The following is a 25,984-nucleotide window of genomic DNA, read 5'->3' as shown; positions in this document are numbered from 1 at the left end:
AAGGACAGGCACTCAGCTCTCCAGAAGGGCTATTTGCCCCCATCCTCCTGATGCTTGGAGGAGAGCTGTCCCTGCACAGCTGCTTTGCCTGCCCGAGAGCAGGTTGTAGATGTGCCCCGAGAGGTATGACACCTAAAACCTACTTGTGTCTTCCAGTGATGGCCCTGAGTGACCACCCGGAGCTGAAGAAGAGCCTGACTCCGCCGCTCATCATACACACCGCAGCCACGCCGATGCCCATGCCCAAGAGTGCCATGTTTGGAGACGTGGCACAGGGCTATGAGTCCCGCCGGGCCAGCGGCATCTCCATGGACCCCACCGCCTACGAGCTCAAGTCCCCGGTACTCACGTCACCTCCTCCTGCGGATGCTCAGCACGTCCCTTGGGCTTGCGGGGCTGTACAGCCAGCCAGCCGCCCCCGCTGGTGCAGCAGCAGCCCAGCGCGGGGTGGGTGGCACGGGGCTGATGCTCTCCTTGTCCTTCCTGCAGCCCAGCGCCCGCAGCTCCCCGCACAGCCCCTGGCGTGCCAGCAGCAGCTGGAACAGCCGCCGCTCCAGCTGGAACAGCATTGGCCGGGCCCCCAGCCTCAAGCGGCGGGGGCAGAGCGGCGAGCGCAGGTCCCTTCTCTCCGGGGAGGGGAAGGAGAGCTCAGAGGAAGGGGAGAGCTCAGATGAGGAGCGCTCCAGTCGGGCTGGCAGCTTCAATGGCTCTTTGCCTCATCGCATGGAGTCGCTGGAAACAAAAGGTTCCTTTGACCTCCAGGATACTCTGCAGGTGCCTTCCCTGTACCGGACCAGCAGCATACACAGCAGCCGAACCTCCACCTCCGAGCACCAGGACTGCAACGGGAAGACCTCTCCGGGTCTGCTGCTGCACCAGCTCCACCTGGATGAACCCCGACAGGACTGTGATGACTGCGATGATGAAGGCAACATGGTAAGGAAATGCCAAGCACTCATTTTGGGCTTTTTTCCTTGTCAAGGTGATGCTTATACTGTCTCAGGAGCCCACAAGCAGGTGCAAAGCAACGGCCTGTTGCAGGAACTGGGTCTTGCCGTCACCACCAGACCCAAATGAGAGTCATCCAGAAGGGCCCCAGGAGGTCTCTGGGCTGTGGATGCCACCAGAAATGGGGTTGGCGTCATATTCAGTATTTCAGTGCAGCAGCAGATGGCTTGTGATGGAGGCAGCAAGGCAAAACTCCCCAGGTTTCACTAGAAGGTGCAGAGCGAAGGCTATCTCTTGGAAATAAGTTGTTTTCTTTTTCTCTTTTTTTTCTTTAAAAAAAGAAACACCGTAAGTAACTTTCCCCGCTGTCCAACCATTATTCAGCTTTCTGCCCCCTTGCACAGCAACAGACAATTTCTGTTGACATCAACAGGCATCACAAGGGCAGGGTCTGGCCCCTCATTCCCACGGCAGCCTTAGTCCCTAGGGACGGTGGCAATTCAAAGGCTTTGCATTAATTTCCATATGAAGAGGCATTAGACCAATAAGCATCTCTCTTTCATGGGCCTTAAAAGTGCCATTTAGGAAATATTAGCTAAAAGGGCTGCAAGCACAAGGTTTCGACTTGGATGTTTGTATCCTAAGGGAATAAAAGGAATCTGGCTGCTTTTCCATGGTTTTTTGCTTGGCTGGCAGAGAGGGGCTTGAGCTGGGCAGCAGGATGCGCACAGCCCTGGCTGTCATGTGTGCGTTGGGATGTCTCCAGGACAGTTCTGGGGTGTCTCCTGCTCTTCCCAGGTTACCTCTTTTTTTTCCACTTTAACTTGTTCTCGGGCTTAAAAATGTGACGGTCTGATATGTCATCCCCAGGGGGTGACTCTGTTTCTGTTGGTGAAGCGGATGGGTTTTGGGTAGAACCATGTGCCATTAACCAGGGTGGTGCTGAGAACAGGAGATGATCAGGACATGATTTTACTGTATTTCACTGAGTTTGTTGAATGAAAATGGAATTTGGAGCATGTGAAGGGATGCGAAAGGCAGTGGTGACTCCAGAGAAGGAACAGGAGGAGAAGGAGTTAGTGCTGGAAGAATGGAGTCACTCAGCCGTGAATTGCCTTTAAAAAAAGCCATTATCCCATTACATCTCCAGCATGGATCCTCAGCCTGGGATTTTTACTGATTGTTTTAACCTGTTTTTTAACCTCCATAAAATAAATTGAATTTTTAAGAAAAGAAGCAGTAATTATTTTGGGGAAAAGCACTATTAAAAGTGATCAAGCGACCATGCTCTTTATTGCTAGCTAGGGATTTTTTTTCATGCTCCAATATCTGCTGCTTTTTCCAGCTCACCTGGTCCAAACATCCCGCAGATCCCTTCCTTTCCCTCTGCAAGATTAGAAGCCAGTAGCACCCCTTGTACTGGGCATTGTGTAATGGGACATGTCCCTCCTCTCCTGTCCCATCCAGGCCCACAGCCCCAGACAGTGCTGGTGATAGGTTGCTGAATAAAATGCATGTTTTTAATTTTTATTATGGCAGCTGCTTTGAGTGTAAACCAAATGTAGTCTTCTGTGTACTGAGGTCTGGCCACATAGGGTTAGACCAAAGGTCCTTCAATCCTTTCCCGTGGAGTGGTCAAAAGCAAATGCCTAGGGAAACAATAAGCAAAATAGGATAAATAAATTGTGCCCCAGCCCATTATAGCCACAGCTGGCTGGTGCCTTTCCTCATGCTCCAAAATATGTCTTCACTTCAAATCAGTAAACCAGATGGATGGGAAAATATTGCTTAGATTAGCGAAATGAGCCCCCAGGTTGCAGAGCTTGTGATTCCCTCCCCCCCACCCGCGCCCCGACATCTGGGGGGATGTTTTGCCCCTAAATTAGCCTTGACAAAGTCAGGAAAAAAATTAATTATTTTTAAAATGAAAAAAAAAAATAATTCAGAACTCCCCCACCAACAAAAGAAGAACAGAACTCAACTGCTAGTCAGATCAAAGTAATCCTAAATATGCCCTTCTGCAGCAAAGCTTCACATCTCTCCTTGCTGGCTGGTTTTGATTGCCTCTGCGCAGAAATAAAAGGAAGCGCAAAGGCTTCGTTTGGATCTCCCAGGCTCCCATTATATTGGTGCCGCTCTGCTGCCTTCAATGAGTTTATTCTTAATTTATATCCCTCCGAGGGGCCAGAATCAGGCCCCTGATAGCTATTCTCCCCAGCAGTATAAAACCAGGGGACAGAAGTCTGTTCTTCATTGCGTGAATGCAGACGAGGAGGAGCTTTGCGGAGAGAGCGATCTGCTGCCTGGTTGGGTTCGGGTGGCTGTGACCGGGATGGGGGATCTGCTGCGAGGTCTTTGTTGTTCACATCTGCTGGCTTTTGGCTGCTCTTGGGTTCTTCCCTACCGAAACTGCTGAGTGCTTAGAGCAGAAAGTGAGGGAAATATTGAATCTGCAACCAAACGTGTCCCCTCCTCCCAAAAACCTCGTTGCATGTTGCAATTGCAGCTCCTTTCCCCTTTGCTTATTGCACTTTTTTTCTGCAACGGGCAATTGCAGCTCCTTTCCCCTTTGCCTGTTGCACTTTTTTTCTGCAACGGGCAGGCCAGCTGCTCCCCAACCCTCTCAGCCTGCCCCTGCTGCACGGTTAGAATTAAATAATCAGGTCCCAAGTGCCTCTGTGCAGCTTCCAGCTTGCCTGGAGGTCCGTGGCTGCTCGTAGAGCATTTTTCAGCAGTTCCCCCATCCTTATAATAAATCTTTTATAAATCTAAGCCTCTCCCTTACTCCAAGGAGTGCGTCAGTCATCTTTTAATGCCAACTGCCTTTCATCCTGCCCTCAGAAGTACATTAATATCTGAAAGTCCAAAAAAAACCCCTAGCTATTTATCAGTAGCTTTCCTTGCAGTGGGCTGGGAGGGCCCTGTTAGCACGCTGCCAGGTGAAGGCAGCACCACTGCCTGTTGGCGCTCAGCATCACCCCCTGTCCTGGCCCCTGCCTGCACACCAGTGGGCAGGCTGCGGGGGTCTCAGCCAGGGACATTTTGTTGAAGTCACTGGCAACTGAATTAAAGAGGAGTTTTCTTCTCCCCACCCCATCTTTATTCATCCTGTCCAGGTGTGGTTTATAAACAAATAGATATGATTTAAACCACATAATTGACATATAGCTTTGAAGATAATGCAGCCCTAAGCAGCAATCAAGCAATCAGCCTGATTGTAAGCACTTGATGCGTGTCTGGACCTCGCGGAGAAAGCATATGATGGGACTTTAGGCTGGAAATGCTCGGGTTTTATTTCACAAATATCTTCCATTTGGCTCAAATTAACTGAACTGCACTGTTCCACTGGTGGAAAGCTGAAGTAATTCCTTAAACTTTAGATTTCTGTGGATGTACTTGACCCCGGACAGAGCAGCCGGGCTGCAGCCCTGGCTGAGCGGCCCCGCTGAGCCCTGGTCCTCGTCCAGACTCTAACGCTGAATAGAGAGGCATGATGGAGGTTCACTGTTCGCCTTTGTTATCTGATTTAGCCCATGAACTGCAAGCTGCAACAATTAGCCAAACCCCAAAATATCTTTGGCATTAAAATTGGACAAAAGGAATATAAAGAAGCATTCTGTGCTGCTGACGCATTACCATTCACTACAAATCCCCATGATAAATACCAGAACTGCTTTGAATAATAGATACTTCTGGAAACCTTCAGCTCGCAAAATGAACTGGACCGAGTCACAGCTGTTACTCCGTGTCCAGCGACTGGGGCAGCAATCGTCGTTCTCACCGCAGCTTTGAGCAGACACCTGATTTTTATCCATTTATTTACCTTTGTTAGATCTAGGGGTCATTAAACTAACTAGGCTGCTTGAAGGGATAACACAACCCCAAGGATGCATGCTCTATTAAATACATTTTAGAGAAAAGGGAGCAGTTCTGACTCCTTGCCTGGAGTTGGAAAAGGGATGTAAAAACAGCCAGAACAGCCAGGACATGGGGAAAACCTACTGGTGTGCCATGGCGTGGTCTGTGTTTGTGTAGAAAAGGGAGGAAAGGACGGCCGGCTGAAGGAGAGGGGTGGTAAGATCGACCTTTTTTTTTTTTTTTTTGGTTCTTCAAACTTTTCTTGTTAGTTTTACAAGGTGGTTTTCATTTTCTGAAGAGCTGAGGTTGTCACCGCATGCTTTCATTAAAATGGACACTACACTAGCTATTACCCATCGCTAATGAGACCCCTGGCTGAGTGCGTATAGGAAAAGAAAGCACTTCCTCCATTCCACTCAATTACCCTAACAAATCCCATTTTTACAGTCCGGAGTACCTCCAACTGCTAGCAGTTTGGCTCCGAACAAATCCCCCCCCTCCCTGTTTCCAGGACAAAATAATTTAAAAGTGCCTCAGCCCTGGGGTCTGGGTACTCCTGGGGTGCAAGCAGCGATTCTGGCACTGCGCTTCACACCTCTCGGTGTGCTCGCAGCTCTGAGCATCTGCAGGAGAAAGTTTCAAAGAGCCCGTGCTGCCACGTTCCCCTCCTGCCTAAGCCCAGGTGAGAAATAAGCAGAGAAATTCTCTAAGCAGAGAAATAAGGGTCATGTAAGAACAAGGATTCTGTTTTATGTATCTGTAAATGCAAAGCACCACGGTGCCATGGCACACACTGGTTGTCCGTGCGCAAGGCCCTGGCGCTGCAGTGTCAATTGGATTAAAGATCGTGGCCTCCCCTTGGAGACCTGTGGATGAGAATGCGACAAACCTAATCCCGAGGCTGCTGCAGCTGGGATGAGGCTTCCCCTCAGCATCCAGTTTTTCATATCATCTGTTGACCTGTTGGCTAAGGCTTTTAGAATCTGCCCTCCTGGCCTTAAAGGACCTTGCAGACAGTCTGAAACATAAGTATGTGTGGCTGAGGATGCGCTGTGGTTTCAAGTAGGAATTAATTTGCAGAGCTGGATGGCCCATGTTCATGCAGAAGGTCAGACTGGCCATGATGTTCCCTTCTGGCTTTGTAATCTCCCATCTAATCTGTTCATGCTGAATGAGAGGCAGATGCTTGCCATTGCGTTCTGCTGGGACCAAAACCCAGGTTCCAAATGATTTCTTCAGCTTTCCAGTGGTGCATGGGCATAGGGCTTGGCCCAGCCAGCAGCAGGGATCCCTCCCTCCACTCCCCTTATAACCTCTGACATGAGCATTTTATATTCTTTAAAAAAAAGCAAAACAACAAAATGCCCCCCAAACCCTTAGAAGATTCAGGCAAGCATCTGATGAGTATCTGGAGGGCCTGAGGCTGGTCAGAGATGGTCATCAGTCCTCTGGGCAAGCATTTTCTTTATCATGTTTATTCTCTTGGCTAACTGTGTGCCAGATGCAGTTATTTGTGGAGAAAGAAGCAAGACCAAACCCTATGAGCTTACAGGGATGGCATAGCCCTTGCCTGGCTGCCAGAGCTCCTTCCCCTGCCCCGCAGGGTCTTTTTTGGGGGAGATAATTTTATTTCAGCATTGCTGAGCGCTTGGAGATATATGTTCAGTGAAAAATTGCCCTGAGTCCTTTGCTTGGAAGTTTTGGGGGTTTATTGTTTTAAGAGTTCTGTTTTCTTCCCAATCTGCTGTACGTTTTCCTCCTAGAGCAAAAGGGACCGCATGAAGGCGTGGATACGGGCACGTCTCCCCGCCTGCTGCAAAGAGAGGGACTCCTGGTCCATCTACATCTTCGCCCCTCACTCAAGGTAAGGCATCGTGCTGGAGCAGCAGCGGCGTGCCAGGCATGGATGTCCTCGTTACAATGGCTCACTCTGCCCATCTATCCCAGCTGGGTCTCTGTACGTCAGTTCTCAAAACTCCCAGCCCTTCCCCTGCTCTGGCGCTACATCAGGGTTACACAGCAAATGGCCACCAGCGGCAGGGAGCGGGGTGGGCATGGCCCTGGAGTAGGAGCATCCAGTAGAGACCTGTAGTCCTGGGCATGGCTGCAGCTTTATCAAGTTCATCACTTGCTTTGTCAGTGATGCCAGCGCTCTGCAAGGTTTTCACTTGATGGAGCGTGGGAAGTTTGAAGCAAGGGGGAGAGGTGCTGCATTAAGCAGAGTGATCTGAGTTTACCCCTGCTGCACACTTACAGCAAAGGACACTCATTGACCTCCTCATCCTAACCCTCAGCCTGGACTTATTTGCCCTCCCCCTTCCCTTCTTCCCTCTCCCAACAGCCCCCAGGGAACACCTCTCCTTGCCTGCAGACCCCCGGCTCTGCCCTTCCCGCAGCCCAGCCACGCTGGAGCCGTCCGGGCTCCACGCTTTCCTACACGTTCCTCTGGCCATGCACCCACATGCGACGAGGGTTTTCCATGGTTGAGGGGGTGGGCCCTGGACAGCATTCGAGTTCATTCATACAAAGATTAGAGAGATTTTCAGAAACAGACTTTGGGAAATGTAATACGGTATTATAAATCCTGGGTCAGTATACAGCCATCTGTCACAATAAATAGCTTCTGTTCCTTTGTTCCATGTGCGCTCAACCCTTATGGGCTTGCTGGGAGTATTTCTTCCTTTATTTAAGCTAAACCTGAGCACTGCAGACCAGGTAGGTGGTCGGATCCAAACCTGGCCGCATGTCCGAGTTGTTGAAGCAGATGCTGTTTCAAGTGACCCAAAGCCCCTATGGGCTTGAAATTTGTGGACCAATTCTGTAGCTCAGCTCCTTTTCTATTCGTACCCTGCTCTGCCTGCAGCTCCGACAGGGAGGGGATTGGGAGATTGTAGCTCATCTGCTTTGTGAGCAGAGGGCTCGATTCCCCTGCCATGCCTCGAGCTGCTGCATTTCTCCCCAGTCAGTCGAGCATTAATAGCTAGTCTGTGTGTCCTCTTTTTTTTTTTTTTTTTTTTTTCTTCTTTCTCGGCAGATTCCGTCTGATGTGCAATAAAATCATCACACACAAGATGTTTGATCATATCGTCTTGGTGATCATTTTCCTGAACTGCATTACCATTGCCATGGAACGACCCAAAATTGAGCCTCACAGCGCTGTGAGTTTCTGAGGTTAACGTTTTCTTCTGCTCTTTGTGGAGCCCAACACCCATGGCTTGGACCCCACTGCTGTGCGTTTGGTCTCACTTTTTTTCTCTATTTTTGAAATTGGAAGCTGCCAACAACACCCCCTGCGTATCCTTTGAATTAGGTACAGCAACTCTCCCGGTCCTTACCCAGAGTCCTATTAAAGTACAAGAGCAGAGCTTATGTCCTGCAATATATCGAATATCCCATTTCTGCAAGTACGATGAAGGTTTTAACACATGACATAAGCGTGACATCTGTCTCGGTTTCCTTCTCTGAGAAACCTTCAAACACTTTTCCTCTCTCAACACAATGTTCGTTTCCTCCATCTGTTCTCCACGGGCACTTATGTGTGGTGCGAAGGCAATGGGGGAAACTGTTCATTTCATACTTTTCTCTCCCCTTTGTGTATCAGATTTGTTGTGACACAAGAAAAAACTGAATCGATACATGCACTGTAGTGCCATTTCCCAAAACCTTTTTGTTTTAAAAGACTACATAAGGATTTCTCAAACCAGACCCTCATGGCACCAACAGCCATCAATCAGAGGGGCAGAATCATCCTATAGCTCTTTCATTTTAGCATAGATTGTGGTTGAGAGATACGCTGGGCTCTCGCTGATGTGTTGCAAACGACTGCTCATATCGCAATCCTATAGAATCCTGGTTTGTTGATGTAGGCGTGTCAGGCTGTTCATTTTTGTGGATCTTCAATGTAAGACCTTAAAACTGGAATCTTGGCTGCTCTGTGCCTATTTTAAGCGTTCTCTAGTAGTCCTCCTTACCGTAATAGTTTGCCCAGCAGTCCCTCCCCAAAATCCTTTTATTTTTTCTTTTGGTTATCATGCCGTTGTGGTGTACCAACTCACAGCTGCAAGAGGAGAGCAGGACTCCCCGCCAGCCAGTCTAACTGGATGAAATCACCCTGCTGTTCCCTTAAATGGGGCACCCTGAGCATGTCCCTTGAAATCCCAAATGCTTCCTTGGAGCCCCTTGCTGTGTCCTCTGAGAATCAGCGTTCACCAAGGCTGGCTCCAAAAGGAACTGTAGTTACAGAGGTGGAAGGAATGGGGTTACATGCAGAAGTCAGAGGAGTCCACAGCAAAGAGCTGTAGAACCAGTACTTCATACGGGACAGGAGGAGCTTGAGCTGTGGTGGTTTGGGTGTTAGAAGAGTGCAGAGAAGGAAGGAGTCAGGGTCTGGTGTGAGGCTCATCAGCATCAGGCTATAACCAAAGGAACTGAAATGGGTCATCCAGGGCTGGTGCTGAGCTGGACCGTGATCTGGGAGCAGCAGAGAGCAGAGAAGGGGGATGCTGAGTGGTGGGGCGGGGAGGAGGGGAGCCAGGAGGCATGCGTGGGCCCTGCTTGCACTGATGGAGCTCTCATCTGGAAACCGAGAGAGTTAGTTTAGCTTGAGTTGTTTAAAATAATTGTACTTTGCTTCCCCAAGCTGTGGATTTTCTAGCTGCTTCAAGCGAGTTGTCTTTCCCTGTCCCAGTTTCGGCTGGCTTATCAGAACAGGGGATGTTGTTGCTAGCCAACATGCACTCCCTGTTGCAGTGTGCGACATGGGCCAGAGAGATTATCCTTCAAAATAGCCATGTGCTTGCCAGAGAGGAATGTAATATCCTCAGTCTTTCCTCCATACTATTGCTTTTTTATCTCCAGCTCCACAAGCAGGTCCCTACCCTCTTTCTCCTGCATGCTGCCTACACCTCTGCAGCAGTCTTTTGTGTGGCCGTCAGCTAACGGCCAGAGATGTTTCCTATCACAGCTCAGGCAATCACAGTGCAGGTCTAGGACCTAATTAATTATGGACCCAGTATGGAAACAAGCTACTCTGTGGTTCCTGAGTCACTTTCAGTAAATCATGATCTGGCAAGTGAGAGAGTTGCCAAGGTGTTTTGTCTTGTTTAAATTGCATCTCATTTTGAGCGAGAGATCTGCATCTCTTACAGGACTGCTCTGTAGGGAGCAGCAGAAATAAATCCAAAATTGTTATTAACAGAACTGGGGCCAGTTCAATTGTATGCGCACATGTATACATGCACACACATCATCTTTCCTCCAGCCTTCACCTTCTGCTGTCCATTTCTCAGTACAGGCAATCAGAGATTGCTCGGGGATTAGGGGGGAAAGTGTAATTTATTTAATGATCATCATTAAACCGAAAGGTTTCTGCTAACTACAGATAGGGAACCAGTCCATAGTCTCATCTGTAATCACTAGCCGCTGTTGCAGAGTGGGGGCAGTGAGGACTGCATGGTCTGGTGGGTAGCGCAGGGGACTGGGAGATGAGACTATTTGGCTTCATGCCAGGTCTAGCCTGTGGCTTTGGGCAAGCGAATCAACCTTTTGGGGGTAAGTCTCAGCTGCCATAAGCCCCCCGAGCTTCTCTGGGCTTTGGTGGAGCTGTGACAACTCCTGCCAGCTGTGCTTCCGCATCCCGCGGGTCCTGCTCGCACCACGGCGCAGCCACTCTAATATTGACTTAATTTCTAGGAGAATTGGGAGCTCAGTGATATTTGCACTGTGCAGAGATGTCTGCAGGTGAGGGGCAGGGGGAGATTTGCCAGGCATTCTCCTGGGGGGTGGGTGGGTTTGGGGCGGGGTGGGGGGGGTAGGGGGTGGGTTTGGGGACCGGCCTCTGCCCCTGTCCATGGTGCTGACGCCGGCGCTGGCGGTGCTGAGCCGGGCGGGGCGTTATTGCCCGAATATTTGGATTTTCCCTCTTTGCAAACAAACGGGCCGAGACTTGGTTCAGCACAGAAGCTGGAGAACAGTTAGCGACCGCCCAAATGCGCGCAGTGAGATGTATAGCTGCGGAGAGCAGGCTATAAAACCTTGTCTCTCGTTTTCTTTTTCATAGGAACGGATTTTCCTAACGCTCTCCAACTACATCTTTACAGTTATCTTCTTGACTGAGATGACAGTTAAGGTAAATGAAGCTGGAGGATGAGTGTGCCTGTATTATATCAGAGATATTTTATTATGATGGACTTCAAAACCCCCTAGTTCTACCAGCTACCAGCAAGGTGTATGTTGTCCTCTTCTGAATCATATTTAAATACCCACCACATGCTTATTCTGAGCACGTTTTACAGCAGAACAGTTTCACTGAAGTTGCTGTTGATTTACACCATTATATGAGCAAGGGATGCTTCAATTCAGCAATCCTCCCTCATTCACCAAAGCTCTTGAGCACAAGCTTAACTTCAGCCATGCATGCAAGCCTCATTGTCTTCAACAACCAGTTGTCCTCAACAACCTAAGCAGCTATGTGCTTTCCTGGGGAGGGAGAGACTTAAGCACGTCAAAACACTTTGCTGGATTTGAGGCAGGAGACTCAGGAACCCATTGCTGTAAATCTCTCTTGTGTAATTCATAATCATCTCACAGAACAATTGCTCTCTCTTCGGGAAGTTTCTCTAGTTTCTTTATTTGCAAAGCTTGTAAATGACTGCTTAGGGTCAGCTACTCTGAACCTTTATGCTAGCAGTCTATAGGAATAAAATACGATCTAATGTTTTATGCTAAACATGTTAGTAACAGTTTTGTGCGGCTACGTTTAGCTGCATTAAAAATACATCAGCTGTAAGGGACAATCTGGGATGCTTCTGCAGAGGTATTTTTACAATTCTTGCAATATAACACTTTGCTGATTTGTCTAATTAGGCTTCTGTACTGCAAAGAAAATGGACTCTCAGACTTGTATCTGTAAATGATGCATTCTCAGCAGGTTGCTAACTGGAAGAAATGTATTGGATGCAATAGTCATGATTTGTTGCAACTTGGTGTCCGGGCAGGTGGTGGCACTAGGCTTGTGTTTTGGGGAGAAGGCCTACTTGAAAAGCAGCTGGAACGTGCTAGATGGGGTGCTGGTTCTCATCTCCGTCATTGACATCCTGGTCTCGATGGTGTCAGACAGCGGCACGAAAATCCTGGGGATGCTGCGGGTTTTGAGACTGCTGAGGACGCTGCGGCCTTTAAGGTAAGGAGAGGATGGGCAAGACCTAAAAGTGTGTAGGGTGCGTGTGCCAAAGGGGGAGCTGAGCCCATCCTGCAAGCAGCAGCAGCATTTGTCCAAGGCAAGGGGCAGGTGAGGCAAGGGCATGGCACCCATCACCAGTGTTGTGCCCAGCCTCCTGCTGCTCTGCAGACAGTGAGTGCCCAAGGGTCCTGCAGAGCCACAAGGAGCCCTAGGCACTCGCTGTGTTTTTGGGACCAGCCCCAAGTGCAGTAGTAAACTGATCAATGCCTCTTTTGCTCGTTAAAACACACTTCCCCTGCTATTTGTGTTCTCATTTGCTCTGTGTAAAGTGCAGCTTAACAGCTTCTTCTCCCCCTTTCCTTCAGGCAGTCAATGGCTTTCGTAACAAAGAAGGAAATTAGTAGCAGGTGGCAGATCATTTTTAAGGAAGCAGAGGCTCAACTGTTGCTTAACCTAAAATGCAAAGAAGCTTTTTTTCCCTCAGTTACCCATTAATTTTACAGATACGTTTATTTTGAAAATTGCCCAGACAAGATGAAAGCCATTGTCCTGCTAACTCAGTCCCCCATGTCTGACAGCAGGCAGTATCCCATGCTCCAGGGGCAGGCACCCCTCTGACAAGAACCTGCCCAAGCATCAGCCTTTTCCAAACAGGCATCTGTTTTGTCCTGTACCCCAAGGCATGAAGGTTTCTCTCCATGCTAAATGCAGTCCCTCTTTAATACTATTGTTGCTGCTCTTGTTATGCGGCAGCTAATAAACCTTCCTGCTCAAAGCATCTTTGTGTGCCTGTCATATCTTACTGCTGCTTCCTTCATGAAAGGTTTGCTTTGAGTCAGGATTTTCTCTTTCAGGACAGAAAAATAGGACCCTGCCTCTGACAGAAAATGTTGTTTTACTACCCCTGTGTGAATAATAAGTCTAAATAACAATGGCTGTGCCTATAAATCTATCTTTCAAATATTCTCAACAGCTATGAAAGACATTCTGTTACGTTGGGGGATGTGTATGTGGTACCTGGTGAGTTTTAGGGTGTAAGCTGATTTTAATAATTTTCATCTGGATAGATAGTGCCATTGGTGTGGTTCAGCTCCCTGGCCATGTGACTAGACTGCCTTCCTGTGTGACTCCAATTCAGACTTTCTTCATGTGTCCCCTGGCATCTCCATGTCAGCTGCAGTTTCTGGGGGTAGTTTTTGCAAAACTGCTGGTTTGGTAGATCTGCTCTGCTCTTCTGTTTTAGCTAATTTTTGACTCATGTTAAGAAAACCTACAAAATAATCTGGATAGCTCTGAGTAAAAGAAGGATCGATTTCTCATCTCTAAACTGTGGAATGCAAGTTTCTCCTTTGAGGTCGTGTGGTTAAATTGGACCTAGAGGAAGAGGCTTGGGTTGTGCCGAGCCCTGCTAGTCACCTGTCTGACCTAGTAAAAGTCACGTGTGCTTCTTTGTAGAGCTATAGGTCTTCCTGGCTAGGACCTGAGTCTTTTTTTTACTAGAGACTTTCTCTGTAGTCACCTATGTGCATGAATCATCTGCAGTTATGGGGAATAATCCACTGAGTAACTACGGGCTGGAGGAAGACCTGCAATCTGGAGCATGTGCAGGATTAGGCTCTTCCATTGCTATTCCGTTCCTGTTGGCATTTGATGTTTTCTCAGGAGAGTGTGTGAATGTTTTCAGCCAACATGCTGCTTTCTACTACAAAGGAAATGTAAAAAGGCAGCAACAAGCCCATTCCCTAAATATGTTCACAATCAGTTCTATTCCCCTGTAATTAGATTTGTAGGAAATGAAAAAGCAGCCATCAAACTGGGGGCTTTTCAGTAAGTCATAAATCTCCGCATGTGGAAACCCATCTGCCTCCGCGATGCACATCTGGGCTGCCCTGAGCACGCCTCTGCCCGCAGCTGCCCGCGCTGCCTTTGCCGTGGGCTGCACCACCTGGCTCGGGGATCACAGCGTCACTGCCTGGGATGTTCAGCTGGATCAACATGGGATGACAGCTGGGACAGGTGCCCTGAGGTCTCCGCACACCGTGGCTCCAGTCCCCTTGTCTCGGTGACGTTCCCTGTGGAGACCGAGTCAAAGTCCTTCCTTTTCAGGGAGGTGTAGGGCAGAGACCAAAGGAAAATCTCCATCCCCCCAAAAAAGGAGCTAACCTGGCTCCTTCTGTCCTCCCTTTCCATGGGCACTCAGGGACAGGGATGCAGGGAGGATGCCCTCAGTGAGAAGCCAAGCCAAGGCTGTGCATGTCACACTCAGCTCGAAAGCAGGGACAGCCCTTGTCGCCTCTGCATTGGTGTTCCTGGTGGATTGTCTGAAGGGGTTCTTGCAAAAGACCTCCCTCGTTCTGTCTTTCATTTTCTCCTGTGAAAACAACCCCGTTGCTTTACACAGCACACAAAACCACACATGCTTGTGCCTTTTGCCCAGGCGTTAAAAAAAACCTGATCTGTGTACCAATCATGGGGGTTTGATTGCATGATTGATTATCAGCCTCCAAATTGAATCCATGAGGATATGAGCCCAGCTTTATGACCCGAATTCCAAAAATATATTCACAAAGGAGCGACATTTAAAGATGTTTCCATGACCCTCTGATGTTTCAGCCAGTAGAGGGATTGTTTATACAATAACATTCCTACCTAATGCGTTCAACCTGCTGTTGTTGGGATCAAGTGTTGTAGCTTAAGATACAAGAGAAATCAAAATTGAAAATGTATTCAGATTTAATGTGGATGGACTTCAGTGCTCTTTTACTCTCTGCAGAGCCTGGGCTTTGACTTCCAAAGCAGATGGATAAATTATTCACTTTTCATACCATTGCAGTATAAAAAAGTAATTTGATAGACTCTTTTCTATCTATCATGTTATCACCTTTGCTATTTTTTTTTAATCTGTGGAGAAAGGTCTTTATTAACGTTGATCTGCTACTTCATCTAAGTGCTACTTCTTCTGAGAGCTCTGATCAGGCTAGCAGGCTTAATGTTGGTAAATGTGATCCAGCTGGATTGAGGCTGGCAGTGGGTTTGGAGTGTCTCACACCAGGGGTTTAACAGCATTCGGAATGCTGAGACCAGCAGAACCAGGAGGAACTCGAGGGATTAACATTTCTCCCCACTAAGAAAAAAAAAAAAAAAGCCAAATGGTCTCATTTCCATTGCCCCATTTGTCACAGGCCTAATACAAACTGGAATTGTCCTGAAGGCAACCTCGGCAGGTCTATGGCTCTGGCGTGCCTGGTGGGCTCCAAATCAGCTGCATCCTTCAGTGATAAATTGCAGGAGTGGTGGGTTGGATAATAGGCGTTTACAAGCCTGATATCAGCAGGACCCTGGACAATAGTGATGAGGTGCGGGGATGTATTGGACATGGATGACATATTGGAGGTGGTACTAATAATCTGGAAATGCTGAGGATTTCATTGGCACTTCTTAGAGAGGTCTCAGACTCTCAGGAGAGCAGCAGGAGTCTGTACAGACTTGCCTCGACATTGGATCAGGCCCTTAGTCTGAGGCAGCTCCAAGGTCTGCAGGTTTTCATTAGTCAAACTATTATTTTTCAAAATCTTTTCAAAGTCTTCTCTCCCTGTAGAGCTGGAAACAGCACTGGCATGGAGCTAAACTGGTGGCAGCTTTTACCCTCATGCATTCTCATTTGAGGAATTCCCTGGTTGATCAAAACACAGAAAGCAGCCAAATGCTGCAGTTTCTCAGCCCTTTTTTTCTCCACGCACATGACTTTGCAAAGTCAGTCAAGTAACCTCCTATTTTCTCTCTCCGCTGGATACCAAATAGTATCTCACAAGGGAAATCACTTTATTATTTCTAGAAGAGGCTTTCTTAATAAGTGTTGGAGAAAATTATCAACTTTAGACTCTAGGGGCTAAATTTCTTCCTTGTTCCCCAAAATTTAAGGATGCTCCAGTAGTTCAGACCACAGGCCTTCAATTGAGGAGACCTGACTTTGGTTCCATCCTGTGTGACAGTGGACAGAATACCTAACTCAGGACACATAAAGGCACCAAAGTACCTGATTTCCATTGAAATCATTGGAAATGAGTTGCCTGCATACCCCTGAGGACAAGGCTTGCGGTCCTCCCTTGCCTCAGTTTCCCATCTGTATTTTGGCAGCTGTAGTGTTTCACCCAGGGCTGTGTGAGGGTGATGTGTGAGGGACGGTGAGGTCTTTAGACTATCCGAGGATCCATAAGAGAGATTCAGCCTCAGGTTGTCCAGCCCAACGCTGCTTTGTGCGCTCAGTTGGAGTGGGAAGAGCCCTTGCTCTACGGACACTGGCCGTTAGGCTGGATTAACGGGTTTATTGAGTCAGGCATGCTAACCTGCTGCCCAGCCTCCTCTGCTAGCTGCCCTCGGCTCGGCTCTCGGCCTCTGTGCAGGTACAATGTGGCAGCAGGAGCGGAGCTGCCCCAACGAGGACCACAGCCTGGGCTGGCTCACACTGACCAGGCTCCGCGATGCCGAGGCTGCACGGGGACCATGCCGTCCCCTGGGCATCGCAGCCTTCTGCTCCCTGACATCCCACCCCCCAGCTCGTTCTCTAAAGTAGCCCCGATTTGAGCATCAGGAAAGCCGAGGTGTCCGAAATAGGGAGCCACAGCAGCTACCGGGAAGAGACACCCAGCACGAGGAGTAGCAGCATCTGCATTTTGTGTTTCACTGTAAGGGAGTGGATAAAAATACCACCATCTGTTTCTTTTTAAAAATGATAATTGATGAGTTACCCTTGGCACTTTGAATAAATATTTAACCAGAAAAAAGGGAAATCATTTTTAGCTTTTCAGGGTACTGTTTAAAGCCAACAGGTTTTGTAACACCTGGTGCCTGTGCGCTGAGCACTGCAGTTGGTTAAACCCGCCGGCTCTGGGGCAGGAGAGGGTTGGCACAGGCTTGGCTGTGGTCCCAGCTAAGGCCATGCCTGTCGGGCATGTGGATGTGTCCATGGGGACCTCTTCTGGGAGCACCACACTGGGAGGGGAGAGAGGAGGAGAGCTTGGATCCTCTCCAGGCAGCGAAACTCCAACTGTGCTCCAGGTGGTGTGCCCAGACTTGAGGCGAAACAGGAGAGGCAGGGAGAAGACTCCCATAGCAGAGGAGAGAACCAGGCAGAAACAAGGAGGTGGGGAAGTTTGTGGTGCTTTTGAGTGCCAAGTGTTCAAAGGACTCACCAGCCAGTACCCAGAAGCACACAGGCACTTCCCTCCCTCTGGCTTGCACGGCAGGCAGCTATTTCTGCCTTGGGAAAGCACAGTTTCTATGGCATCAGTACAAAATGATTTACAGCGCCAGTGAAATGCTTAATGCCATTTGGCATCGAGAGGAGGGAGGCATGCAACCTCTTCAGGTGCCTTTTTTGGTCCCTCAGCTCTCCACCTTCAGGTCTCTGAGCCTGAATGCCTCGTTCGTCTCGCCCAGCATGGTGAGATGCTTCTCTAAATCACACAAGCCTTATCCTCCCGTTGTAGTGTTGTCCTTGAGAGTACAGTACAGCTTCTCCTTTTTTTTTTTTTTAACCTGCTTCACTCGTGATGTCCACATTATTCTTCCTCAACCTGCCCATATGATCTTATCGTCTATTATGAAATTCTGTGCAGTACCAGACAGAGAGGAACTACAGAAACAAGTTTAGATGCCCGTGGTCCTGCTGGTGAAGTTTCACCTGGAGGATGCCACTGGCTCAGGAGCTGAGGTTGTACAGTGGGTGTAAAGCAGAGGCTGTGACGGTACTGAGGGGTAGCTCAGGTCTCTGTACACGGCAGCACTGTAAGGACACGTAGAGATATTTTTTTACGATGAGGGTGGTGAAACACTGGAGCAGGCTGCCCAAAGACGTGGTAGATGCGTCATCTCTGGAAATATTCAAGGTAAGGCTGGCCGGGGCTCTGAGAAACCTGATCTAGTTGGAGATGTCCTTGCTCATTGCAGGGGGGTTGGACTAGATGGCCTGTAAAGGTCCCTTCCAACTCAAACCATTCTATGACACTGTAATCGCTGCAGATGTGCAGGCAGCTGTGTAAGAGCGCCTGCTCCATTTCATGGACTGAGACAGGGGAGTCAAGAACTTTGCCAAAATCTGCGCAGGAATGGACACAGGGAAACCCTCTTTTTGCAGCCCTGGACAGGCTGCAGGCATAAAGGTGTGTGTTTGTGGATGGCCCATGCTAAGAGACTGGATCCCTGGGAAGGTGTGATCAAGGCTGGGAAATTAGACAGCTCTTTGGGCCAAATGATAGGAAAAGGAAAAGGGAAACACAGAGGTTTGAATATATTATAGTGAACGGTAACTAGAAGATGCTGATCAGCAAACAGATCAAGCCTAGGCAGTGGGTTAGATTAAAACCATCGTTCCAAATTTGAAGGCATTGGGGCTAGCCTGTATATTCTTCTACGTCCTTCTCCAGTGACTTTTCTGGCCTGGCTTCCTCATATGTGGTCTCCTTCTCCTCTACTTTGAGGGAAAGACCCTTTTCCCTCAAACACCTCTATAATCTCACAGGTCAATCTTCTAGAACTACTTCTTCCATCATGATTTTTGAGTTATTTGCCATTCTAAAAAATTCCCTAATATTGTGTTCTCTACTTCTTCTATCTTAATAGGAGGCAGAACTGGGCAAGAACAGGACTAACGTAGCTTTTGTGCTTACTTGCCCCACAGAGTCATTAGTCGAGCCCAGGGGCTGAAGCTGGTGGTGGAGACTCTCATGTCATCCCTGAAGCCCATTGGGAACATCGTGGTCATCTGCTGTGCCTTTTTCATAATCTTTGGGATCCTGGGAGTTCAGGTGAGTCCCCTGTAAGCCTCAGCACCTCACGCAAAACCGTCACGAGCCCCAGATGGCCTCACATCTGGGTACCTGTACCCGTGGGCATACTGTAAGTCTTTCTGAAACTGAATCAATGGACTGTTTGGCCTTTTTGGGGAACGCGCCTTGCTTCTAGGGAGGAGGAATCACATTTCCCATTATTGGTCAGCCATTAAAGCCTCATTAATCATTATAGTCTAACAACAGTGGCCCAGCAACACGCATCCCTAGCTGTAGCCAAATAAGCAATGGTTAAAACCAGTTAGTGGGGCTGGTTCTGCCTCCCTCTGGTTCCTTGGAGGTCCTCTGCCCAGCTCTAGAAACGTGTGTTGGTTTTGAATCCGTAACTTTGCCATAGTTAACAGCCTGGAATGCCTCAGACCCAAGAGCTTACATGGTTCTTGGTCCCCACCCCAGAAGCACAGTGTGGCCTTTCTAGCCCTCTCAAGACATGTTTTTTCCTGATTTCCAAGTCTTGGCTCTGTCACTTGATGTGTTGAACTTTCTTGAAGCTCCCCTGTTGCATACAGTGATACAAGAGCCAACATGATGATCCCCTCAAAGACACAGAGTGGGCTTTCTTCATCCTTTCCCCACCACGAGGACTTCTGCTCTGCCTGCGGCAGGACATGAATCATAATATTTCTGTGCTTTCTTCACCTGGCCACACCACAGAAGGGTCAGGCCTGAGGCATGACATGTGCCACCAGAAAAACTGCTCAGGGAAGCTGTTAAATCCCATTCCTGTTCTCTCTGGGAGATAACGTGGGGACATCTCCCCTCCACCTTTCCTCTAGGTATGAACCAGCAGGGAGACAGAAACTCTCAAAGCTGAAATTGTTGGTTTGTAAACTCCAGAGAGACCTTGACCTGGAGATTCATTCTGATTCTGACAGTTTATGTAACTGAAAGCTTGCAGAAATAGAGATTTTTGCATCTGCTCCCTGCCAGCTCTGCTGGCAATATCTTCAGTCCCAGGAGTTCAGGAACCTGCGGGAAAAGTGGCAGAATTTTCAATGCAATTGGATTCTTATTACCTGGGAAGGAAGAGATTGTTTCATGTAAATATTTTGACATAACATTTCTTTACTTCTGAAGTTTATCTGATCTGTCACAGCCTGCTTTGGAAAGTAGCTCTGTTTGGCTTTGTTTTGAAAAGGTGTCTTATATAATATTTTATAGTAATGTACTCTGTGAGTAATAAATACAGCATTGAAAATAAACAGAGAAGAAAATCATCCCTTCCATAACCACCTTGGCAGCTAGATTGGCTTAGCATTACAGTACAACATCCATCCATTATCCTTAACAGATTCCTAAAACTAAGCATATCCTGTAAAACAATATAAAACATAGACACAGGAAAATTTATGCCAAACAACAAAACTTGCAGTATGCTCTTTAAATTTCCCCGCTTCTAATTGTGATGGCTTTCCCTAGCAACTTGCAGTCTTACGTTAAATTGTCAATGACTATTGAGATGCTTAAGGGGTAGATACAAGCAAGACTGATCCTGTATTCAGGATGCAAAATTGTCAGTTAATATTTATGTCTAATTAGGTGTAAGATGAGGGCCATAGCTATTTTCTATAAAAAGATGATCTCTCAAAGTTACAGTTTGCTTTCCCATGTAAATATAAACTGGGGTTCAAACTAGAGGTTTTTAATGCTATTAAATTCTGGATGTCCATGTTTCTAAGCGTGCCTCCTCTTTGCCAGACCGGTTTTGTTGTAAAGCTCACCCACATGTGAATAGCCATTAATAAGACACAAGAAATAGCTGGATAAAACAAATACAGTAGGAACCACTGGGCCTTTCATTTTCAGAAATGCTAAAATCTGAAGCGCTGAGAGGGATCAGCAATTTTGCAAATTGGGCTTTGTGTTTCCAAGCCCCGTTAGTAGCTGTGTTACTGCTCCCATCTGAGTGGCATTACAGTCCAGCTCCTGGAGAAGTTATATTTATAGACTATATATTAAAACCAGTTGTTTACCTTCCTGCTTAATTAAAACTTTTCTCTGAGAAGGCTATATCTCCCCAGTCTGCCTTACCCATGGATAGTGTTTCTCCACGGAAAGATCAGGGAATGCTTCTCTTCTTGTATCCAGAAGTATTATGACTGCGTTGAGTGGTGGTTAATTTTGCACGCCTAGAGAACATCCTTCTGCTGTTGATTTCCGAAGGAAACCCATGGAGTAATGCGTGGGTTTATCTTGTTCGCTGTAATTTCTACTGATACTTGTCTAGAACAACAGATCAAAACCCTTCAGCATCTTTTCTTTATATACCCAGGTGGTGTTTTAAGGAGCCTGGAGAGCAGGCTGCCATTTCCCCCCCAAAACGGTAATGTCAATAGCTTCTATCAGCAAATAAAACCTGATTTGTTGGCTGCCTCCTGGGCTTTGATACCATCCATCCTGCTAGCATCCCTCACCCTGTCTGAAGCAGTAATTATCCCCTGCCCTTCTCTGTTCTGTGCGTGGGAAGCATCAGGTCCAGAGCTAAAGGTGCGGAGGCTCATGTTCCTCGTGTGGGCAGAAACCAGGAGCTGTGCCTCTCCTGGCTTATGGAGAAAATAAGCTGGGGATCAGGTACCCAGCACCAGCTGGGCTTGGCTTCTTAAGCACAAGGAACATTTTCAGACCCCCCTGCCCGGACCGCAGAGCCTAGCGGTGGCCGGAGAGCACTCAGGCTCAGAGACGCGAGCAGAACGGGCAGGAGGCTTGGTTCACCAAGAGCCCAACGCAGCAGCTCGGCTCCTCTCTGACATGTCCCCTTGCGACCCGTAAGAGCAGAGCTTAGTCCTCTTCAGTGCCACCTTTCCTCGGCTGACAGAGGGGCCCCGTTACACTTAATTTGTCAGCGACTCTTGAAAGCAGCATCGTTAACGGGGCTGAGAGTCGCCAGAGTCATTCCACGGGTGGTAAGAAGCCATTAGCTCGTCTGGGTTATTAGCTGGGGCTACGCTTGAGCCGGCGACCCAGAAGCAAAGGCCTTTTGGCCAGTCTCAGCTCACTGAACCAGACAACTTAATGCATGAGGTGGGTGTCCTAAACGATGGGAAATCATGCGTTTTCTCATTAGGTGCATATTATACCGGCTGCTCGCACTTAATAACCTGCACAAATAGGTCATTTCCCTTCCCTTCTGTGGTCGGTGTGGGCAGAGTGCCCCAGGAGGAATGCCCATTGTCTGCAGAGATATCCTGCAGGCTGAACCCTCACAGTTCCTCTCTTCTTTGCGTGTTTTGCAGCTTTTCAAAGGCAAGTTTTTTGTCTGCCAGGGAGAGGACACCAGAAACATCACAAATAAATCGGATTGTACCGAAGCAAGCTACAAATGGGTCCGGCACAAGTATAATTTTGATAATCTCGGCCAGGTATTACTAGAATGGTAATCTGCTTCTTTGCTCCTTTACCTCCTTGACTTAAAACCTGTGCATTATTATCCCGTGGGATTTTCTTACAGGGCACTACCAGTCGCAGTAAATATTCAGTTCACATACACAGCATTCTGTCTCTGTAAATCCCAAAGGTAGTGTTTCCAAGCAGGCATACACTTCTTTTTGGAACAGAACAAGCACATGTGGCTTCGTGGAGTACTTAATTGCTTCGCTGCTACATAACAAACCAAATATATCTTGCAGAAGGGCTTGTCTAATAGAGCCGGACACTTTCAACCGTCTCTGCAACACAACCTTATTTTAGCTGCATGGTAAGGACTAATTAGTTGGGAGCAGTAGAGACCTGGAGGGTGGAAATGAAGTTGCTTTTGTCTTCAGCTTTGTGGATTTCGAATTAGTGCTCATTGCAAGACCAGGCACTGGCATTGATAGTTTTTTTCTGCCTGGAGAAACCTTGGGCATCAGTGTCCCATTAGCAGACAGGTAATGATAATCCTTAGCCAGGAAAGGGCAGAGAGGAGTGAGATGTTACAAGCAAAAGAGCTTTAGTGCAACCACATCTAACTTTTATTCCATGTATTTCTAGGCCCTGATGTCTCTCTTTGTCCTGGCCTCCAAGGACGGGTGGGTGGATATCATGTACGATGGCTTAGATGCTGTGGGAGTTGACCAGCAGGTACGTGCTCCAGCGGAGCTGTAAGAAATGAGTTGTCAGAGCACATTTGCACATTTTCCAAAGTACTGTTGGCTTCCACAGCCAAGTGGGGTTCCGGGGAGGGTCAAGGGAGGCGTGTAACCCAAGTCCTGGGGCGTGACAAGGAGTCCGGTGAAAAGTCTGGATTTGGACCTAGCCTTTTCCCTACAGATCTGGCAACACAACTGGTCTAACTACCACTAGGGAGAACTGCAACTATTGAAGAGTGGTTTGACTTTTTAAGCAGTTTAGACATTTCAGGAGGAAAGGAGTGCTTTGTGTAGGTACAGGTTTTCTGTGAGGGACTTGCAAGAGCTGCAGAGGATTCTGCTACCCTGCCGTTGGCAGAACAGAGGTGGTTGTTCTGTCCTTAACGTATTTTGTGTTTGGGGAGCATTCAGGTAAGGTGTTTCAGAGGGCCCCGATTTTCAGGAAGGGCAGAGCATGCTGAGCTGCCTGAAAGGGGCACCCATGGGTTTTGTGTATGGGGCAGCCATATCAATTTGCTCCCCCCGGGCTTTTTCTTTTTTTTTTTTTTGAGGCTCAGTTGACATTTGCCTTCCTCCACTTTGCAGCCAGTCATGAATTACAACCCATGGATGCTCCTCTACTTCATCTCCTTCCTTCTGATCGTGGCCTTCTTTGTCCTCAACATGTTCGTGGGGGTGGTGGTGGAGAATTTCCACAAATGTCGACAGCACCAGGAGGAGGAAGAAGCCAAGAGGCGGGAGGAGAAGAGGCTTCGCCGGCTGGAGAAAAAGAGAAGGAGTAAGGAGAAACAGATGGCTGGTCGGTAGTCTTTCCACATCTTTCTGAGTCCTGCTTGACCTTCCACACAAATCCCCCTCCTCCCTCCCCTCCCTGCCTCTTGTCTGGTGATCATTCTTCTCCCAAAAGCATGTCCAGCTATAAAATTTGCATGAAGGAAATAGTGTCATTTTAGGCTGAGCAAGGAGCCATGGAAGCCTTTTTAATGGCTGCATGATTTGCAATGACCTTTCCATTGGAGGTTATTTAAAGTAAAATATAATAATAGTCAGACCTGGAGCTTCTTGGATAGCAGAGCTCAGTGTTACACAAATAGTGACAACTGCAAAGATCATCAGTGCCGGATGGCACCATAAATATTCTGAGTCATGAGCACTGTTACTGATAACTGGATTCACTATTTGGTTTATTACAGCCTTGTAATGCCACAGTGATGTTACCTGTCCCATTTATCAAGCGGGTTTATTTATTGGCACAGTAGCACCACTGCTATTCAAGAGTGTAATAAAATAATGGAGCCATCTCATTCTAGTAATGCTTAAAAACTCCTTAGAGAAACATATCAATGCATTTGCTTGAGAAATACAGATTAGAGAGAAAAAAAAAAAAAAAAAAAGCAGTTGAGGGGAGTAACTAACTAGACAAAATAGCGCTGATAGAAATCGAACCAAACTCCAAACTGGATGTGCAAGCTTGCAGCCCTGCCTAGAGAAGCCTTGACGGGTGAAGGGAGGCTGGACCTCAGCTCTGCCCAAAGTCTCCCGTCCTGTCTCTTAGTCTTTTTTTCTTTTGATTTAGTTGAGTAAGACACGTCAGCCAGAGGCCACAGGTCAGAGGTGCTCTTCTTCTTGCATGCTCTCTCTTCTGACTGAACTTTCTCCATTGCCCTTCGTGTCCATGGCCTCACGCTTTCCCTCCCTGGTCTCAGTCTGCCTGCTGCTCTCTCCGTGTCCCCTTTCACGTCTCTTCTCTATCTTTGACAGACTTCAGTACTGTTTAAGAGGCTGTCTGATCAGGCGCTTGTTTCGAAAGCTGGTAATATTAAGTCCGTTTTATTTTTTTTTAATAGTCTAAGAGGTGTTTAATAGCTGTGACAGGCTTAATCATGCAACCACGTACCACAATGGTGTCTCAGCCTCTCTCAGTTTAGCACTTACCCAGCGCTTTCCTTTGGTCACATCTTTAAGTCCCATGAGCTTCACAGGTTTTGTAACCAATAGGTTGTATCACACCAGCCTCTGGACATCAAACTTTGGTTTATGCCGAGAGCCTGGCTTCCTCGATGGTCAGTGGAAAGATGGAGGCTGCCCTCAAGAGCGGTGGAGGACACGTTAGACTGTTCTCAGTTAAGTGGGATACAGATGGAAAGAATTTGTTTATGTTTTTCACATGAAGGAAATGCCTAGAAAGCTCTTTCGGTCAGTCCAAGTTCCCAAACAGTTTCAGGCTGGTGAGTTAGATAATGCTTTTAAAGGCTGGATAGAAAGATCCCTATTTAAAGTTGCAGTTTTGGAAAGCAGACGTTCCTGTAGAAGAAAAATAGATGTTTAGTTATTATTAATGACCGTATTTAGAATGCTAGAGGAACTAGATAAGGAAAAGACATAAGTCTGGGCAATTTCCCAGCGGGAAGGAATCACAAACCATCCTCGGAGATGTAGTTATTCATTCGGTCCTATGAAATGCCTAATTAAAGAGGCAATAAACAGCTATTTTACTGAGGATCAAATATTGCTGAGTATTCAATTGCCATAAAAACCTTTCAAGAGCAAAGTACGAAGCCCTCCAAATCACTTTAGAACAGTTTCCCCATTTGCGTACAGTGAAACATTGGTTTTAATTGACCGTGTCCAGCTTTGCCCTCGGAGGCAACAGATGTCAGTGCTTAGCTTCATTCTGCATGGTGGGAACTTGCAGATGATACCAAGAGTTAAGGATTTGATTATACCAGCAACTGCATGGGGGTTCCTTTCAGCTGGCCTTCCGGAGGGTCCCCAGGTGCCCACACCAACCTAGGGATGTCAGACCCAGGCAGCCGTAGGCTGATTGCACGGTCCTTTTTGATCTTCAAATGCATTTACCTAATCAGGCATCTGAAACCCAGAAAAGCATGGTGAGATGGAGGCAGGTGCAGGAGTGGCCGCTGTAGGGTGCGCTGGCCCAGCAGGGTACGTACAAAGTCCGTCCTTCAGAAGTGTCTTCTCCATCATCATCATCTAGCAAGGGGGTCCTCAGGGATCTCTTGGGCTTCCACCTGTGTATGTGGGAGAAGCACAAGAGCCCTTCCTTTTTCACGATGAGCCCA

At 47.7% G+C, this 25,984-nt stretch overlaps 1 protein-coding gene across 18 annotated transcripts in view; it reads left to right on the top strand.

Moving 5' to 3' along the window:
- Window positions 1–25,984, top strand: part of CACNA1G (calcium voltage-gated channel subunit alpha1 G) — a 153,479-nt gene that overhangs the window by 92,430 nt on the left and 35,065 nt on the right. For 16 of the 18 annotated variants that reach the window (XR_005107300.1, XR_005107302.1, XR_005107301.1 and 13 more), the window contains 10 exons: window positions 157–341; window positions 490–936; window positions 6,570–6,670; window positions 7,841–7,964; window positions 10,865–10,933; window positions 11,802–11,986; window positions 18,666–18,792; window positions 22,068–22,193; window positions 22,804–22,893; window positions 23,487–23,700. Coding sequence is in view for 15 of the 18 variants with exons in the window: in XM_037407179.1 (XP_037263076.1) it covers window positions 157–341; window positions 490–936; window positions 6,570–6,670; window positions 7,841–7,964; window positions 10,865–10,933; window positions 11,802–11,986; window positions 18,666–18,792; window positions 22,068–22,193; window positions 22,804–22,893; window positions 23,487–23,700 (1,668 nt within the window). In the remaining 3 variants the exon portion in view is untranslated. The remainder of the gene's footprint in view (window positions 1–156; window positions 342–489; window positions 937–6,569; window positions 6,671–7,840; window positions 7,965–10,864; window positions 10,934–11,801; window positions 11,987–18,665; window positions 18,793–22,067; window positions 22,194–22,803; window positions 22,894–23,486; window positions 23,701–25,984) is intronic. The other 2 variants (XM_037407187.1, XM_037407151.1) reach the window with 1 other exon arrangement.

Source organism: Falco rusticolus, chromosome 1 (assembly GCF_015220075.1).
Source record: "Falco rusticolus isolate bFalRus1 chromosome 1, bFalRus1.pri, whole genome shotgun sequence".
Classification (NCBI taxonomy): domain Eukaryota; kingdom Metazoa; phylum Chordata; class Aves; order Falconiformes; family Falconidae; genus Falco; species Falco rusticolus.
The sequence above is the reverse complement of the archived record's forward strand: the minus strand, read 5'-3'. Positions and strand labels throughout refer to the sequence as shown.